The 20075-nt window shown below is 37.6% G+C and overlaps 1 protein-coding gene across 1 annotated transcript in view; it reads right to left on the bottom strand.

Moving 5' to 3' along the window:
• Positions 1–20075, bottom strand: part of ush2a (Usher syndrome 2A (autosomal recessive, mild)) — a 985309-nt gene that overhangs the window by 129015 nt on the left and 836219 nt on the right. Inside the window, 1 exon segment of the mRNA XM_060830996.1 lies at positions 19024–19077. Coding sequence (XP_060686979.1) covers positions 19024–19077 — 54 coding nt within the window.

The raw sequence follows: 20075 nt of genomic DNA, 5'->3' as shown, positions 1-20075 counted from the left end.
ATTGATGCTCATTGTTTATTAAACACTTGGTTTAAATGTCCGATCCACTATGGGCTATAACCTTACCAAATTTGCCATACAAACTAGCTGTTGGGTAAACTCAATGTGGAAACCTGTGTAGATTCTCAGTGGGTTCAACTCTTTGCTTGCTCCAAAAAACATACATGTTGAATACCAGGCACTCAAGTTTTGGGGCATGCTCCATGAGTATCAGCCAGATGCACCTGACATGCACCAGTCTCTATGAACCAATACCTATATCTCAGTTTCTCATACTGGATGTTTCTGCACTTCAATGCTATACCTCATTCTGCATCGGTGATTATCATTGTAATGCTGCCGGAAGGACACAGTGTCCTCATGGGACACTAGCTCATGGACTGAAACAGGCTGCATCTCAGGACTCTCCACTTGTTGTCATAGCATTCACTCACTCTGAATCTGAATGGATACTTACAGCATCCCTGCCCTGCCCTGCCTTGCCTTGCCTTTTTGTGCATTTCCCCTTTGTTCAAGTTACCAGGCTCAGGTTACTACTATCTTTGTGAGCACAGACACAAAGTCTGCATTGGTTGTCAGAGTGCTTCAGCTAGTCAAGGGGGATAGCCTTCACTTAGAGGATCCTGGGATAGTTGGTCAAGGGCAGCTTTCAATGCAACTCCAAGCCATACTCTGGGCAGTCAGAGTCTGAATCCTTTCCTCATAAAAGATGAAGAGCCAAATGATTGGAGGCACACCACCCATCTTGACTCCTATTTTACTGGGGGCTATTTTAATCCTGGAATTTGAGAGTGGCAGGTATTATGGAAGATGAACACAGTTGGCTAAGCTACTACTGTTGGTTCAAGTGGGGTAGTTTCCTGAGCAAGCGGATACGCTGTACAGGGAGCATGCAGGGTTAGTGTTGTCAAAGGTTGGCATGGATCAGAGTAAGCATGTTGCAGGCAATAGTGAGAGTGGAGAGTGTAAATCTTGGTGGAAGGTTTGTGTAGTAGCAGAAATAGAGTGAGTGTGAGATGATGGAAGAAGTACGGTGGCACTTAAGCTGATGGCGTTGAGAAGGACATTGGCCTTCATTTTGCAGGGTTGGGCATTCTCCAGATAGTTGTGATTGCTCTAACCTGGGTGGCATCCCCTAACCAGGCTGGCATGAGTTGCTCCCTGGGGAAGAAGAAATCTTGTTGGTGCATAATCCCATCAAGCAGGAGTCTCCAAGATGATGCCCACAAAGCAAGCACTAATTGCCCCCTTTGTGCCATGTCTGGGGCAAATGTCAGGAACAATGCAGAGCAGTTCGGGACTGACCAGTACTTGTCCGGATATTCCTGCAGTCTTTGCAATATGCCCCTAGACCCAGGGATATCGGCCTTTTCCGGGATCTCTGGTGGATGGTGAGTTGCACTGGGAATGGTGGGTGGTAAGATATGGTAGAAATTAGATGTGGCACTCATCGTAAGAGTGAAAACCAATTAATGTAGCAAATTTGGTGAGATACGTCAAGAACACTGTCTAGCCCTTATGGTGGAAATCACTGCACCAACCTTGACATATCTCCACTATGTTAAAAAGTGTAAGAATCAGTCCTACATTTGTATGAATTTACTCATTTAGAAGCTTTTGCCATGGTTAACATCATTTGTCCAAAGTAAACTGGCAAACACACTCAAAACTTACATTGACATAGCAGACAGTGTAAATTTCCTAACGATCTGAATTTGAAAGGACATGTGCCAGAGTCATTTGGAACTGAAAAGGTACAACTGACAACTTTGAAATTCATTGCATAAAATGGATTCCCAATCCCTTCCATTGGTACTGAAAGGAAGTGAGGACTGCTAATACTGGAGGGTCAGAGTCAAAAAGTGTGATGCTGGAAAAGCACAGAAGGTCAGGCAGCATCTGAAGAGCAGGAGAGTCAACGTTTTGGGCATAAGACATTCCTGATGAAGGGTTTATTCCTTACACATTGACTCTCCTGCCCCTCAGATGCTGCCTGACCTGCTGTACTTTTCCAGCACCACACCTTTCGACTCTTGCATTGGTATGCCAACAATATATCAATATAGCAATTACTATTTGGCATGGGACACAAATATTGCACCTGAAAGACTAAAGTGGACCTGCAGTGTCAGGACTTCCAGCTTGCATGGCATTCTTCATTGTGACTCTCCATCAAAGTGGCATGGTGGCAGCGAAGATCAAGAGTACTCACTTTGAGTCAGTTCAGGATTTATAATGATCATACCCAAACAGTTTCAATACCATGGGAAGTTTCAAATATATTGCCTCAGAGAAGGTGCAAGTCTGTCAATTGTCCATCCCAGAATGTGCAGCATTCACATACAAGAAAAGCTTAAGTATATGCTGGGTGACATGGAACACGGGGCATCATCTGCCATGTGGATCACCGCATAGTCTGGTGTAATTCAATGACATGTACAGTAAATAAGGATGGCGGAATCAGGGTATGTGTGGATTCAAGATGTTTAATTCACTCCCTGAAGAGATCCCTCACAAGGTCCCAACACAAGAGCAACTGAATTCCATGTTAATAAGAGGCAAATTCTTCTCCAAACAGGTATGCTGAGCAGACCATAGATATTCCACATGATCAATAAACAGGCAACATGGACATTGAGGTGCAAGAGGTGCTCAAAATCAATCTACTGTATTTTAGTCAGCATAACTGTGACCAGCTTCAGTTGGAAACAACTAACAACCCAGAACCTGACAGCACTGTGGATATTTATCATTGAAGGATGCCCTGACACGATTAAAGAGATAACTCAATATCTCAAGAAGTGCTATCTTCAAATGGAATTTAAGGCTGAAGTTCTCTATCAGGACATATTGCTGCAAAGACACCAAGAACATATAAAGTGGATTAGCACATGACACAGTCTATTGAGCAGAATTAACAGGTGTGTTTAAAATTTAGTGAGGTTTCACAAAGCATGCCAGAACCACCACCCATAGCAATAATGAGAATGTCTACTCCCTCACGAGATTCCATCAGTCCCTTAGTTCCACATTGCCCCTGAACTATTTACTATGATTTAGGATGACTCATATTAGTCACTTACTATTTCTTCATTTTTTGATTGTCAGATAGGTAGAGAATATTTCAAGATGCACTCAATGTCATATTCAGTCTGTTGGTGCACCTGAAGAAACCATTTCTGACAATGGGCCACAGAATACAGGCAAAACTTTCAAGGGTATTTGTGCCAACCGGGCTGTGAACCACCTGATGCCCTCTCCACATTACTTCAGATCAACTGGCATCATTGACCGAAAGGTTTACATTGTTAAATTGCTAACCCTGAAGCATAAGGCAACAAAGCAAGGTTTCTGTGTCATCAGGTAACACTTCAGAGTTTTGACTGGCAGTTAACGGGAACTATTTTTGGAAACAAAGGGCATTCTCTCATCACATTTAGAGTGATATCCCTTTAAGACCTTAACATGCAAATAAGCTGTATCCAGATGTTATCACACGACCACCATTTCTCTGCACGATAATACTCAGGATACTGGCTGTGTCGGGAGATTATTCTGTGTGCTATATATGAGTTTAGTAGTATACAGTAAACCCTCTGTATCCACAAACATGTGAATCACAAATTTGCCAATCTGTGCAAAACATAAGTAACAACAAAAATCAAGATCTGTGGACAAAAATCACAAAACTATGATTTTTATTGACCATCTTACCCTAAATTTATTGAGCTTCCCACTCGGGAACTTCATCATTCGTAGGGCTTTTCAGGAACGTAACCTTGTGGAGAAGGAGGATTCTCTGCATAAGTCACCAGAAATTTTGAAGCAAACAGTAAATAACACATCTCCTTGGTATTTCATTTAGATTATACAAGAATATTATTGCAGATCCACCTCTGCAGTGTCCTCACAAACAACCCCTTTCAATCATCGACCTCTGCACAATGCTGTCATGGACCCCAGATCTCCCTGATAGCTCATACTGACTTCATTCATTCCCACTCACAATGTCTTCGCTTCCCTAAACCCCACAGCATGATGTGCTCATTCTTCACTTTCCACATTCCTCCTTCCCACTAAGTCTACTTGCTGTCTTTCTGACTGGAGAGGAAGGTAAACAGTCGGCTTTCCAATCCTGCTGACTGTTGGATGGGAGTTTAGGTAAACAAAAATTCAAACACACCCCAGGAATTAAAGGTTCAGGGACACCTGAACTTCTGGATTTCCCAATCATAACATCTCCCCAGCTTGGAAAACAGAGAAGAGAGTTTCTATAGTGATGTATTTTGATAGACAAGCATTATCTTTGATAAAGTAAATTATTTAAAAAAACATGGTGCTAATATGGAAATTAAACTGAATTTGCAGCACACCTTTCAAGAGAAAAGCTGAATCAAGGTTGATTGTGATACTAGCTTAAATCACCTAATACAGAATTCACCTAGCAGGATGGAGAGGGAAACAAAAACAGAAAATGCTGGAAAATCTTAGCAAGTCTGGTAATCTCTGTGGAGAGAGAACATCAGTTCCGAAGAAAAGTCATATCAGACTCAAACATTAACTCTGTTTCTTTCTCCACAAATGCTGTCAAACCTACTGAGTTTCTCCAACATTTCCTGTTTGCCTGTCAGATTTCCAGCATCTGTAATATTTTGCTTTAATTAGGAGAGTGATCCTCCCTTTACACTCTGTCCAGTTTTATTCTTGTTGAAATTAATGAAGACTAATGCTGAATGGGGATACCGTAATTCAGCATTTTGTTCTCAAACCAATCAGCTTTCATGATTTAAACTAAAATTGGCCCCAGGTTTTTCTTCAGTGCTCATGATATTTAGTAACAAAGATAAATAATTCACTTAACCAAATAAACATTCATCTTTGACTACTAATATCTGAAATAAACTGAAACTTTTGTTGTCAAACAGAGATACAGTGTTGTAAGAATTCGTACAAGGATTAACAGTTGTTTAAAAAAAAGTAATTAATATGCATGGTTAATCCTGTTTGCTCACATTCCAGCTGTAAAACAGCAAATGTCAAAACATAACACAAGCTTAAATACAAACAGTAATCAAAAATAAATAGATTAAGGGAAAAACAATTTCAGTATCAGGAACACTGGGCTATTTAAAGACACTTTTGTGAGATGAAATATGGAAACCATGTGGACTATAAAAGAAAAACATATGCACATTGTCAATAGCAACAGATGTTTAATTACAGTTTATTTCAGCATAGAGAATTCTACTCTGCCCCTAGATGGCAATACTATCAAACACTTGCAGAGAGAGACAGTCAATAACTTATAGCCTGCATTAATTCATCATAGACGTGAGAGACAGAGTTAGACATTCATAACAGAATTGATTCTATAATGGATATTAATTGTTGTTAGACTGAGCTCATAAGAACCTGACAACATTTTGGAAGGTGGAAAGAGTAGATTTTTAACAGGAGAAAATTGAATTCTATTTCTTATTATTTTGCACTGATACTTTATATAACCATTAAATAAATGTGGTACACACCTTAAGAAATAAGGATATATCAAATTTCTACCTTTTGAAATGATATTTTTCAATGAAATTAAAATGATAATACATTAAAATTGTTGATTCCATGATAATTCTTACAAGTTTTGGTATCCTTTCTTACAAACATAATGAAGGACATAACATTGCTGTTAGCAATTACAAGTGATGTCAGAATCAAGCTCAGATAGAATCTGATGTGTGTGACAATCTAAATGTGATACTGTATACTCCACACACACCAAAATAATTTAAATAATAAAAGTAATCCTTTCAAATAATTGAAAGTAACGCAAGTAGCTTTGTTGCAAATGAAGCTTTTAATATGTAGTGTGCAGTAGATGGAACATGCCTTCAATAGATAGATCTATCTATGGGCAGTGTTGTAAAATCTCAGGTTTGCATTCAATCCTGGCCTATGGATGGACTGCAATCTTTACATAGCTAGGAGCCTTTTTTTTAATATATTTGAGCTTATCTCTGATTTGCACAGTCAAAACCTGGGTTTCCATGGAATCAATATTCATTGTCTTCACCTGGTGTTAACAAGGGCAGGTGCAATGGAGTGAATAAGAAAGAAAATCACAAGAGATGTATGACAAGCAGTGAAAGCTATATCATTCTTTTTAAGTTATTGTCAAAATTAGAGTTATCCCACAAAGAGTTCAAATTTCAGCCTGATATGTTGTGGAACTGAATTTAGGAAATCTGGCTAAAATGTACTCATTATGCTATTGTGTTATTGTAAAATCTAAATAGTATCGTAATAGCCTTCAGAAACGAAAGGCTGATACCCTACCTAGTCTGCCCCTGCCTAAATGACATATTGCCTGACTTGTAAATGGCATTGAAAGCCACTCATTTGTGAAAATATTTGGTGTGGTGAGATGGCACACTATCTATTCAGGAAATGCATCTTGTCTGCAGTTAATTATTAAAAATCAGAGTGCTGTGAAGAATTATAAGCTTATATACTTATTAATCTCACCATAACAAAGCAGAGTTAGTTTTAGTGAGCAATTCTGTTGACATCATTATGATACCCAAAAAAGCAAATATACAAGTTGCATTATTAACAATTATTTCACCTCATCCAAATTATTGTGAGACATTTTTCAGGGTGTGCAAACCAGATCCCATACTGGATTACAGAAATACCTGCAGTGTTGAGTTGTATTTGCTGCAGTCATGGGCAACTTAAAATTATTATGGTCAAATGATCATATGTACATACGAGCGTGTTCTGTCATTCAGTAAGATCATGGCTGATCTGATTTTAATGTCAGCTGTACATTCTTGCATATCCCCAATAACCTTTCATCCTTCGTAATCAAGAATTTATCTACCTCTGCCATAAAAACATTTAAAGATTTTGCATCCACTGCAAAGACTCTCAAAAATGTTTCCTCATCTCTGTTTAAAACAGGCAATGCTGAAAATGTGTTGCTGGAAAAGTGCAGCAGGTCAGGCAGCATCCAAGGAACAGGAAATTCGATGTTTCGGGCATAAGCCCTTCATCAGGAAGCCATTCCTGAAGAAGGGCTTATGCCCGAAACGTCGAATTTCCTGTTCCTTGGATGCTGCCTGACCTGCTGCGCTTTTCCAGCAACACATTTTCAGCTCTGATCTCCAGCATCTGCAGACCTCACTTTCTCCTTTAAATAGGCAATCCCTTATTTTTAAACTGTGACCCCTAGTTCTCCATTCTCCACTCTCCACATGAGGCAAAATCCTTCCAGTAACCACTCCGTCAAGTTCCCTCAAGATCCTAAATGTTTTAATTATTGACATGTCATTTGAATGCCATTTAGATTTAATGCATTGGTCTTAGAAAAGAAAATCACTTGCGTTATAGAAGCAGGAAGCAAAGTATAAATAGAAGCCCATCTCCAACTTTCCTTTTCACTGCATGGGCAGAAATCTGGTAGGCTTGCGTTTTATAGACATCATTACATTGTTTCTTTCATTAGGTTCAGTGAAATAAAAAAAAGGCTGACTCTCTAAAGATTTGGTTGTTTATTCCTCCATACTGCTGCCCACATGGTGAAGATAACATTGCCTCTGAATATGTGCATGCATTTTCAAACAAGCATAAAATCAAATGTAGCCCAGTGTTGATTGACCTTTTGATAATTCCTTATCACTGTATTCACACCACAGATAATATACCCTAGTTATACCATGCTATTGTATTTTCCATGTAAAGTACTGTGTTTTATTCTTCAAAATTAAATAAACCTAAGAGGACACCATTCAATCGAATGAGCCTGCAAGTTAACTGGGGAGCTAAAATGTACTTAAATAAGAAGGAGAGTCATGCCATAACTTTGCAAGATCATTAAAATTATTACATGAATTATGTTTTTACTTTTAGTTGCAATAACAATTCAATATTGTGTCACTTAAGTTTAGAGAACAAATTTTCTGATGTGTGTTTTGTGATACAGTAAGAGGAATGAATATGCACTAAGATGCACCAAAACAGTGTATGAGGTGAATTAGTGTTGAGTGTACATGTACAACATTTTCAGGTCAGGGGTCATGTCAGACAAATATAATGGTCTAAATATTCCTATCATTGGGTGACAGCAGATTTAGTAGGACTGAAACTACATCCATTATGAGACAACTTATTTTAGTTTGCTTATGCTGTTTAATTAAATTCAACACAGTGTTGGAATTTCAGTGTGGGCTTTTAAACTCCATGATTGGGTTCAAATGTGGTCAGAAACCTGCATTGTGTGAGAAATACTTATTTGTTGTGATATTCCTGGGGTGCAGCTAATTAGCGACCAGAGGCAAGTTTTAAATAGTGTAAGCATTGTCTCTTCATGTTCCCCTCTCTGGGGGGATCTCACCCTTTCACATATCAACAGACTGCATTGGAGGGACAGCAAGGAGGCAATGATGATCACAATGAAGATGTCTTGTCATTGATTTCACACTCATAGTTACCAGTTCAGACATGGTGAGATACCTATGCTACAATGAGATATAGACCATGATAATGTAACTGAACACATAATGCTGATATCAGCAAGGGAGAAGACATCTGTCTCGAATGAGCATGCAAAGAGAGGGAGACCTCTTAGAACCTACACTACAGAGTTATACTTGACAACCTCCCAAGTATAGTTGTAAATTGAAGAGTGTTTCAGTGTATAAGGAGTTGAAGAGCTTTATTTAGAGGTAAGGAATAAGCAACCTCAGGAACATTGTATGTGCAGACACTGGAAGAGATACTACAGTCCAGGATCTCCATGTGTTGACCTAAAGCACAACAATGAATGACCTGCAGCCACTAGGAGGGAAGAATAGTGCAAATTGCAGCTCACTGAAGGGTGAAGTCACACACAAGTCCTGCTGTAGAGATTTTAGATGAGTGCTTCAGTGGCCTTTAGAAGAATGCTGCTTGGTGCATCTGTGTATTCGGAGACAGAGGGATGACTCTAACACCAGCACAGCAGAGAGCTTTGTGCAGGGCTTGAAGCCTATCGTTTCCATCTTGGTTACGGTGGCCAACACTATTTGTACACTTCTGGGTCTGATTGTGATGGAGCATCTGATGTCTCAGCTTCTATTACTGGACAAGCAAGATCTCAAGATGTCTGAGCAATATAGTAATATCTCAATATGAAGTCATATAAATACAACATCCCACTGCTCCCATCATGGTTGGGGGTGCAGTTTTCAAAACAGCGAGTACCCCAGCAACCCAGCAATCCTTCCTCCAATCAATTACTACAACACCAGAGATGTTATCTGGAGGAGCGGTAGTAGCTCAATGGAGCATATCCTGCCACTCCTCCAGTGTCAGGCAGTGAACCCAGACTGATTTCACCAAGGCCAAGACAGTAGAATCCTCAAACAAACCTTCTAAGCCCACAGCTACTCAATATCATCCTCCTGAACCAGTTGAAATTCAAACAGCCAAGGTACAAACACTAGGGTTAACCTGTGTAGAAGGCACCAAGAGAGGCAAAAGAATACTGAAGACATTAACTGATAAGGAACCCATACGATTAACTTTCTGACTTCTGCATGCAATATAGTATTATTTAGTTCATACACAGAGTAATTTTGTGTTGTGCTTTATTAATGTTTATTATGCGATGACTTATAATTTTGCATATTTGTCAAATGACCATGTGATGTTCAGTGGCAGAGATAAAGTAAGGTACGACACTGTTTGTGTTTGGGGAATTTGCTATTTCTTTTACTGACATTTCACTCGGTTAAGTTCTTCAACTACAGTCTAGGAGAAAGTGGTTTTGTCGTCTTCTCTCTTTTTTTCTTAATCCGCAATCTGTTGCTCCTGTTCCTCAGCTGATTATTATAAGAGACTGTTCCCTTTTGATAATGAGCTGCTATAAATTATAGCACGCTATGACAAATATTGGCACCTATTCTACTGAACACTCAGATGTAAGGAAGGCGGCAATCCTAACAATGTTTTATTTCAGATTGGACAAGGCAGAATTTAATATATTTACCTCTGAATGAATAGAGAGGGCATCAGTCCCTTGAGTAATGGAAGCTGGTAAGAAGGATGCCTACAGATTAATCTTCAATGCCACCTTTGCAACTACTATCAATGTATTCCTTCCTTTCCTTTGAAGTTGTAGTTGTAGTTACATGGGTGGCAGATTTCAGCGAGCATATCCATCTGAAGAAGGTTTTTGAGGTGCAGTGAATAATGTCCCTGCCTCTGAGACAGAAGCTCTGGGCTCAAGTACCATTCCAAAATTGAATACCCAAGTGTGGAATGTTATTCATAACATGAACAAGTTAAACATTAACTTGAAAATCCTTCCAACATGTGTTAATTGGAGGTTGTAGGAGCAGGAATGATTTTCAGTCAGTAGTGTGAAAGAAATGAACTTGGAACAACTACTATTACAGTTGGTAGTTCTGGACTACAATTATACATTCAGAGAAACAGATCTCCTTGCAAGTCCAGTTAACACAGTTAGCTACGTGGCTAGTGTGGATCAGATTGGATAAGATTCAGTCCCAGTTCTGACTCAAGTGGATTTGGGCCTTACCTTCCTACCCTACTTGTGGTGAAGGTATGAGTTGGGTTTGCAATTGGATGGGCCTTCCTTCAAAGAAAGAAATAAAGAAGAATAAAAGTTTCCTTGCTGAAACACAAAAACCTCATAATGTTCCTTGTTGACGTTCAGAGTAGAATTGCTCCCTGAATTACCTGAACAAATATAGCCTCCACTGAGAATCGTTTTACCATCCCCCTCACTTCTCCTCCCTCTTCCAATAGCTTGTCCCACTTTTGCATGGCCTCTGTAATTCTTGAAGTCATGTAGTATAGCAAGGAGATTGATTACTATAGCACCCATGCCTGGGAGCAACCAATTTGTGCAGATGTCTTGACTTCAGCACAATCTCATTGAACAACTGTAAGACCAGTCTGTGTAGATTTTTGTAAACTTGAAACAACTACAAATCAATAAATACTTGCTGGATTACAGCAAGCGCCACAAGAAATCAATCAACAACAAATGTGGAACTGGTTGAGGATCTCTTCGAAAGGTTCTACTTGCTGGAGATTCTTTCTGGCTTGCAAAACATATGTTCAACCATGAGAGGATGCAGAAGTGTTAATTAGAACACTGAACTTCAAAATGGCACTACTGACATCAAAGCAGTATAGAGCAGCTATTTGACATCCTAATCTGTCTGTTCCACATATTTTCACCAACTGTTCACGGCATCCATGAGAAAGCTCTGCTCACTGTGCCAAGTGCTGCAATTTGTCCCAAAAATGTGAATGATGATATTTTAGAAATCTAAGTGCACTTGTAGTGCCCACAAATGGATGCAAATAATTGCCTTTTCTGACCCATGCATTTTGTAATAGACTGTCTCAGTGGAATGGTAGTTGGTATTATTTTAAGATAAGAGGCTCTTCTGGCATCTACTCTGACCAAAAGAACATTCCATTGGTATTCAGAAATAGATGCGACAAGGTAATGAAAGAAATCTTGTGGAAGATGCAGTAATATATTTTGACTTGTTCTGTACTTGCCAATAGCAATAATTATTGAGGAACATATTAATGGGGCATGGCTATTAATATAATTCATCTTTCTTTTTTAAATCAAAGAAGTAGAGATCGAGAAGATACTAAAGAAAGGAGAATGTGCTACAGTATAACAGCAAAACATTCTGGATGTTATAAATGTGAAATAAAAAACAAAAAGTATTGGAGAAATTCAGCAGATCTTGCAACCTCTGTGGAAGGAGAATCAGTTAGAGTTTTGAATCCAGTGTGACTCTTTCGGAGTTCTGTTTCTGTTCCCACTTGCTGTTTTTATATGCTGCAGTATTAGCCAGCTGCCAAAATGATGGGCAAGTCAAAAATCAACTTGGTCCCGGTGGTATTTCTGACCGCTCCCAGTTATTACCAACAGGAGGTATCACTCGGTGTTGGCTGCTGCACATTACATATCTGATCTTGCTGTGATCAACGTGACAAAACAAATAGTTCAATTGAAATATGTGGAGTGAGAGTGCAGAAAGATAATGAAAACTTATTATAGCTTTAATAAAAGAAATCGACTCTGCTAAAAAGTTATGAACTTGGATAATTATTTATATCAGTACTCTTACAGAATTACTCAGATCTATCAAATAACCAGCAGATTATCACCTGCTTATATTGAAGCCTAATCTATCCTATACCATTTTTCTTTTCAGCTGTATAGATTCTGAATTGAGGTACAGAAGTTGCAGCACAAAAACATTATTCATCTTTCTCTATTACTCCCCTTAGAAAGTATCAGAATGTATCACGCTATCCTGAGTCCATTTTACATTAATCATCCAAAAGCAGGTGCTATTCTATTTAATTGATAATTTTCACTTTCATAATTGATTTTTCAAATTCATTAGTTAATGACTAATTCTATGATTGCCGTGGCTGAAACATGTAAATATAAAACATATTTGCACAAAAAGACTTACATGGAAAGTATAATTACTCTACTTTCATTTGTGGTAAGACTACAGATCTTTTGTTTTTGGCTCAAAAAGTGGTTAAAATTTAAAACGATAAAGCATTGTGTAACTGTAAAAATGACTCATATTAGTGCATTGTACTTACTTATTCAGTGTGGTGTCTTGTTGTTCCAATCTCTTCATAAAACACTGGGGAGGGTCAACTCCTAAGAGTATTGACCTCAGGGTCACCGCATACTGCTGGGAGATCCAGCTACAGTACCAATTTCACATAGTTTACTGTGATTGTATTCAACTACTTGAAGTACCTCAAAACGTAGTCAAGAGGTCAAGAGGCTGCTAAGGCTGAAAATGATCAAAATTTTGCATTGATCTGTAGCTGTCAAGAGCTGATGTGAGCTGAAGTACAGAGGCAACACAGGAAGCTTCCAGAGAAATGTGTGCACATATTGCCTTTGGTTCTTAAACCTTTTACACTTTAAGTGACTAGTATCTAATGTGTGATAATGTTTTTTTTTGTTGATTTTATATGGCTGTAACAATATTTTCACTTGGATATTCTCTCTGTTGGAAGATAAGTGTGATGTGTAACCACAATGCTGGCAAAATGTTCTTGTTTTTACAGCAGCATTTGTTTTGTAACTATGGTACAAATATTTATCATGCTGTCCAAAAATTTCCAGTGCCACATTTTACTTTGCCTTCTCCAACATAATCATATCATAGCACCTTGGTAATAAGCACTTTGAATAATCATCTTGGGTGAGAGATCAGAATCGTCTGAACCACCTTTATGATTGCAATCTGTGCTACGTATTCTACTGTCTGATGTGTGGTTCAGTCTGAACAAAGGAAAGGTATAATTTCTCCATCATCTTTGGAAGTTGAACTCTTTGCATGCATGAATTTTCATTCTGTATCCAACTATGAACCAATTAAAATCACCCATCTAATATAAGTGATCTTAAGGATGGGAAAACCATGTAGCTTTGGAGTGCTAATAAAATTTTGATTTGAGTTATAAAGCATTCAATAAGAAAAACTAAATTATGCAATAGAATATTGGATCAATAAACACTTCCAAAGTGGAAATAAATGCAAGGGCACTCAATAGCTTAGTGACCATGTATTTGTGTCATACTTTTTGCTACCTTTCAATCTGAAGATATAGTTTATCAGAAAACATGACATTTACTATTTTACTTATGAAAGCACATTTGTTTCACTTAATGATTGCATAATGTTAGTGTTGGAATTCACTAAACAGACAAGTTGGGACAGATTGAGGATGGGAAGATTGTGGGTTCCAAGATGCTGGGGTGAATGGAAAGAAACGGACATAATAGGTCATTCAGTTTATATTGAACCAGCCCACTGAAACAATAAAGATATCAATGAATACATTTGCAGTTACAGGTCCTGTCTCGGACACCTAATAACTGTAATATTTCTTTAAAATACATTTACTTAGATGTACTTTGCTGTATTACACCTGTAATTTCAAATTCACTAAGAAGGACAAATTTGTATCGTACCTCACGGTATTTACAGCAGAGATGTCACATGCTATCTGTTAATCTTATCAATCACATTTTCTCTAAACTGCATGCATGTGCAGAATGCAGCAATTATTAACCATGCATATTGCTCACTTTGACTTAAACATTAAAATGTGTTAAGATTTTGAAAAAAATCAACGAGCAGGTAACAAAGCAAGTATGGATGGATCATTGATCAAGTGTACTGCATTGACTCAATTCTGGCTGAACCATTTGGGACAAACTAAACTGTTAATTCCCAGATTTGCTCTCATACTTTTTCACCTTGTTTCCTATCTTAGTGTCAGAATGCAATGAGAAAGGCTTATGCAATATCCTCAATGCTTGACAAAATGAAAATGTTGGATTAAAGTTACAGTCAATGTCAAAATCACAGTAAAACAAAAGCAAAGTTCTGCAGATGCTGAAAATCTGAAATAAAAGCAGAAAGTTCTGGAGAAACTCAGCAGCTGTGATGACATCTGTAGAAAGATAAGCAGTTAATGTGTTTGAGTTCAATACGGTTTTTCTTTTGAACTGTTAGGGACTGGAAAATGATGTTTTTCTACTGTTGATAGTAGGGTGTGGAGAAACAAGTAAAACAGATGGTGAGAATGTCTACAGCAAAAGACAAAGGGAATGCGAAATGAAAAGATGCTAGAGATGCAAAGTACAAAGGAACCTCGATTATCCAATTGCCTTGGGTGGGGAGTATTTTGTTCAGATAATCGAATGTTCAGATAATGCAATTTAGCCAAGCATCGGGACCTTGCGATCTTGTCCGGATGATCCAGAATTTGGATAATTGAATGCCAGATAATCGAGGTTCCTGAATGTAAATGTTAGGTATCAAAAGGAGAAAATGGATCAGCTCTGCTGAGAGCAAAGTTAACAAAACACAAACAGAACACAGTTTGGGATTGTAATCAAGCTGGTGAATAGACATCATGCTCTGAATTTGTTGAACTCTATGTAAATTTCTAGAGCCTGTAAATTGCTTAAGTGGAAAATGCGGTCTTGTTTCTCCAGCTTGTGTTGATCTTTGTTAGAACACTGTAACAAGCCCAGATGGAAATATTAGCGTGGCAGCATTATGGTTTATTGAAATGGGAATCAACTAGAAAGGGTGGGGTCATTCTTCAGGATACAGCAGATCCATGAAGTGATCACCCAGTCTGCATTTGGTCTTGTCAATGAATGGGAGACTAGAGCTTCATTTCTGTGTATTTAAAGTTGGGTCTTATATTAAATTTTGAATTTCTTGAGTTTACATATTTCTTCAATTCTGACATGTATTGTCATGCCCGCTTTTATTTTTTCCTCCGATAATAATATGAGTAGGTATCAGCTAGATCTCTCAATTAAATGGTTCAATTTTACCTCATAAACTAGGTAGACGAGCTCCTGATGGCATAAAATCCTAATGTTAGAGGTGGCATATGCTATTATTAATGAATAATGGGAAAATAATAATGTAGTATCTCAGACAGTTGAAGTGTTAGCATTATGAAATAGCCCTTTACCATATTGCTGTATTATGTAATTTTGCACTCCTAGTATTGTGTAGCTTTAACATGAAGACAATCATCTTAATTTAGAGGGGTAAAAATATGAAATATGTCACTCTTTTTATTGAACAATTTTATTTTTTGTTTCAGAGTTAAATATGATTGCAATTGATGTATATTTCCTTTTGTATTCTGCATTGCAGTCTAGATTACAACATCTATTATTGCACATAATAAAAAAGAAATTTGAAAAGCTTCTTTAAGAGAATTCTTATCATGTTATTCTTCAAGCTGACTATCGTGAAAGCATGATAGTGGAAGGCTCTATACAAATGTTCGTTTATCACACACCTATGAGTACTTAAAAGAAGCTTGTTATGATTTTTAAAACATATTTTTATATTTACATTCATGTTTTAGTTAGTATGAAATTAGTCTTGAGTGGACAGTTGTTTAATGTTCCTTCTTATGCCAAGTGAGAAATCATTAGCAGGTAACTAAATCCAATTTTGTAAAATCACATTACAATGATGTTTAACTTAGAAAGTGTGCTTAGAAGCACCAGTATATCTTTCTTTACTTCTTGAAATAAGTTATATTTAAATACTCTTTGATCATCATTAGCTTTATTAAAACATAGAGAATAATGAGGGTGTTGAAAATTTTAAGCAGCTTTATGAGAAACAGATGAAATATAATATTGTACAACATAAAAGCATATGATAGTTCTTGGGACCAAAAAACAGTAAAAAGAAAGTTCCTGTAAATGATAATGATGACATTGAAAATTGAGATAATATTTTCACAGTTCACTTCTCATGCATGGGGTATATTACTTTGCTCTTTATGCTTAGCAATTTTCAGAATTATAGTTTAAAGTACCTTTGTGTAAATATTTTATACAATCATAAAGATTTGAATGTTTAATTTACAAGGGATGTTCAGTCTTCAAAAGGTTAAGTACAACGATATGGCAAAGATTTATGAACAATTTGTTTTCTGTAACTTCTGGTTTCTTGGCTAGCACACATATTTACCTACTGTTGACAATTTTCCTAATGTAAATCTAACAGATTGTTACACATGCTGTTGGCATTCATGTTTTTTTTTATTTTTTAAACAATGTCCTTCATGTAACAGTAGTTAAATGCAGCAGAAGGACATCATTAGAGCCATGGTTAACTGTAATTTACACCATTAGGAAGGCAGCACAATTTTTATTGCCTGGCAATTTTCTCACTTCAGTATTTGTACCATATGGCTCAATTTGTGTAATAACCTTAATTTCTGCACCCTTCAGGTCTGCTTCATCTCCTACAGAATCGGAATGCAGTTTAGCAGAAAGGGGACTGTCTATACTTCAAGAGTTGAGATTAATAATCTGTCACGTCCTGTTCTGGTGAAGGAATGTGAACAGCAGACAGATGGTATCTCTACAAATGACTGTCAGAGGTCCTGATCCAATCAATACGATGTATTAATACATCTCCCATCGCTCCTTCTCTAGGGGCCACAAAGCACATCTGGAAAGTTCTGGGGACTGCGGTGCTGAAAGCTGATTCTTTTCAGAATCAAACTGAGTCCAATTAATTTTTCATGTATACTTGATAACCATTTTATAATGAGGTGTGTACTTCTTGACGGATATACAGTGGCAGTGCAGACCGCCTGCATTTTCTATCCCCATTCAGTCCTCTTTTAGAAACCAATCCATTAATCAAACAATCTGGCATGGAGCTGAAACCTCAGCTCAGTGGTGATCAATACCGTCCTAAAAAAAATACAGAGACTGCCTCTGGCATGCATGGTTATCTGGCCATTATATCAGCCACTGCTTCAGGAAAAATAGTATTGCCATAATTATCTTCCAGTTACAAAAAAAAGCTGCCAGTGCATTAGATTTCTTTTGCTTTCCATTTGAGCTTTGCAATCAACTATTTTTGTTCAAATATTGAAAGATAATGTTTAGTTAACATTGCAACTGAATTCATACTTTTGCTGATAAGTAAATAAAGTTTTCGTAAGTAGCAAATAACACAAGATTAAAAACAGAACAGAAGCAACCTATCGCAACCAAATTATGTTCACACTGCTTATCAATGCAGCAAATGTCAAACAAACAACAGTATAATTCAAAACCTTTCCAACTCTAGAATGCATTTCTGACATTGAATGCTTTTGAAAATGATTGTACGTTCATGAGTTTTTTTTTGACATAATTTGCTTTCTGCACAATTTTATTGACTAGAATGTGGTTTATATGTTGTACAAAAAATACTGATCAATGGTAATTATGTGTTACGCTCCAATCCAGATATTATTTTGTAGTTATGAACTAGCGCTATGCATTCACAAAACAGAGTGGTTATTTGCCCATAGAAGTAATTAACCTCTTGTCCAAATGATTAGCCCATTGGGGTTAATAGTCTCTGAACTTCAATAAAGCTGTCACCTGCCAATAACAGCAAGTAACCCCTATCCTAATGATATTCCCATTACATTACAGGTTATGATAGAACAGTTAGGGTAGTCACCTGTCCATAACAGCTGCTGACTTTTAGCTCTGAAGTCTCCATTAAGTTTGATTAGCTTTGAACTATGAAAATGTGGTCATCTGTTCATAATTCCCATATATCTCCTTTCCTTACAATAGTTACATTATGCTCTCTGAGCTTTGGCAGCATATTTAGACTGGCTTGCTGTCTAAGTGGACTACTAGATGTTGTAGTGTCAACTTGAAAGGAGATGCATGTCCATCTGATTTGCCAAGTAATTAAGCAGTGTTGTAAAGGGTGTTGTTATTCATTTTTTTTTGTTGCATGATTTAAGACTTATGGAGGGAGGAATCTGGCAAGATATTTTATGCAGAGTGCTCCTGCAGTGATATATCGCATGGGCTGTGGCATCAGAGCTTGCTGAGCTGAAACACCAGGTCTCTATCTTTTTGTCAACATAGAACAAAGGTCTGTATCAAAAAAACATCTGATCCATTATGCTTTAATTCATTTTGTGTCCTTGTAAACTATTCTAATACAGATTTCTCTGCCTCTCCCTTTGAAGCTTACTTTAAAGATTAGTAAACAAGTGAAATCCAACATCAGCAGAGACACAAATCACGCAGAAGGGGACCAGCCAACTTCAATGCATTTGCCTGATTTTCTTCTCTCTTCAAGATAACAAAAAGGCCACTCAGACAAGCTGTATATTGGACAGAATTTTCATGCTCACTTGTGCCCTGCTGAAGTTGAATTCCACACCCCCCAAAGTTCTACGTCTCACCTTGGTTAGCAGAAAGCAAGTGGGATTTCTATTGAAAGTGGGAACTCTTAAAAGTCGCTATAACTCCAAACTGGATTAAGTTCTTTTTTGATATTGCCAGTTGTCTTTCAATCAATAGCCTTCTCTGGGGGCAAGGCCTACTGAACATTATTGTGGGGAAAAAACAAATATTTGAATTTGCGATGCTTGTACTTGTTTTCTCTGATTGTTTTTCTCATGAACAAAATAGCCACAGATACTGATTACCTGAAATAAAAAGAGAAAACATTGGAAAAGCTAACAGGTCTGACAACATTTTAAAATAAATAATGAAAGAATGATTTATGTGTAACTGTCTGCCAATCAGTGGATAATGTGACATACAAACCAGATTTGGAACCCTCACGATTGGCAGTGCTGCAATACTGTTTGCATTTCAGAAGCATTGCTTGTGGTCAACAGCAGCAAGAGCAGGAGAAGCAGCTGGACAAATGCTGGTTAAGCAAGGTCACCAGCAGCCTTTGCTGCTAGTGCCTCTTACAGGATAGCACAAAGAAGAGCACATCAACTAAACTATCCTTCCTTTACCAATACAATAATACTTCCACAATCCTTAGCACTACCATTCTTGCAACATTAGCTGATTCCCTTCCTCCATCGAGCCTTTATGTTTTCACCTTGCTTCACAATATCTATAAGCATCAGCAAACTTGGAATAAGAAGCATATTTATCAAACAGCTGAATTCCATGTGTGCATTTCCTTAAAGGGGGGGGGGTGATTTTATTGAATAGTCACCACTAACTTATATGAACAGCTATTTGAGAGAGGCTCTACTCCTATCTCAAAGATTTTGCTTAACTAACTCTTCTCAGTTTCTTAGCTTTGGACCATGTGGAACAATTTATGATTCCCTTTTGAGTCCAGTGGCAGAATCCCCTATCTGTGCCTCCCTTCCACTCTTCTTTCTCTCCCCCTAGACAGCTAGGTCACCTGTGGTGCTTCACTCTTGTTGCACTCCTCCAAGGATTCATTGTCTTCAGTGATGTCCAGAATGGATAATCTCTCACAATCTGATGGTCTAACCTTTCTCAATTTAACAACTTGTAGATTTTTGTGCAATTTCCCCCAGTTTAAAGCTCCACAATTAAAACACTTTGTCTGGGTGATTGTTACTCTTACCTTAAAACTTGATTCTTTTGTTAGAAGAAACTGTTTCCCCTTCTGAACAGCACTCCTGATTCTTTTGATCTGAACTCAAGGCTA

Source organism: Hemiscyllium ocellatum, chromosome 10, assembly GCF_020745735.1.
Source record: "Hemiscyllium ocellatum isolate sHemOce1 chromosome 10, sHemOce1.pat.X.cur, whole genome shotgun sequence".
In the NCBI taxonomy this organism is placed as follows: domain Eukaryota; kingdom Metazoa; phylum Chordata; class Chondrichthyes; order Orectolobiformes; family Hemiscylliidae; genus Hemiscyllium; species Hemiscyllium ocellatum.
This window is presented reverse-complemented; position numbering and strand designations above follow the sequence as displayed.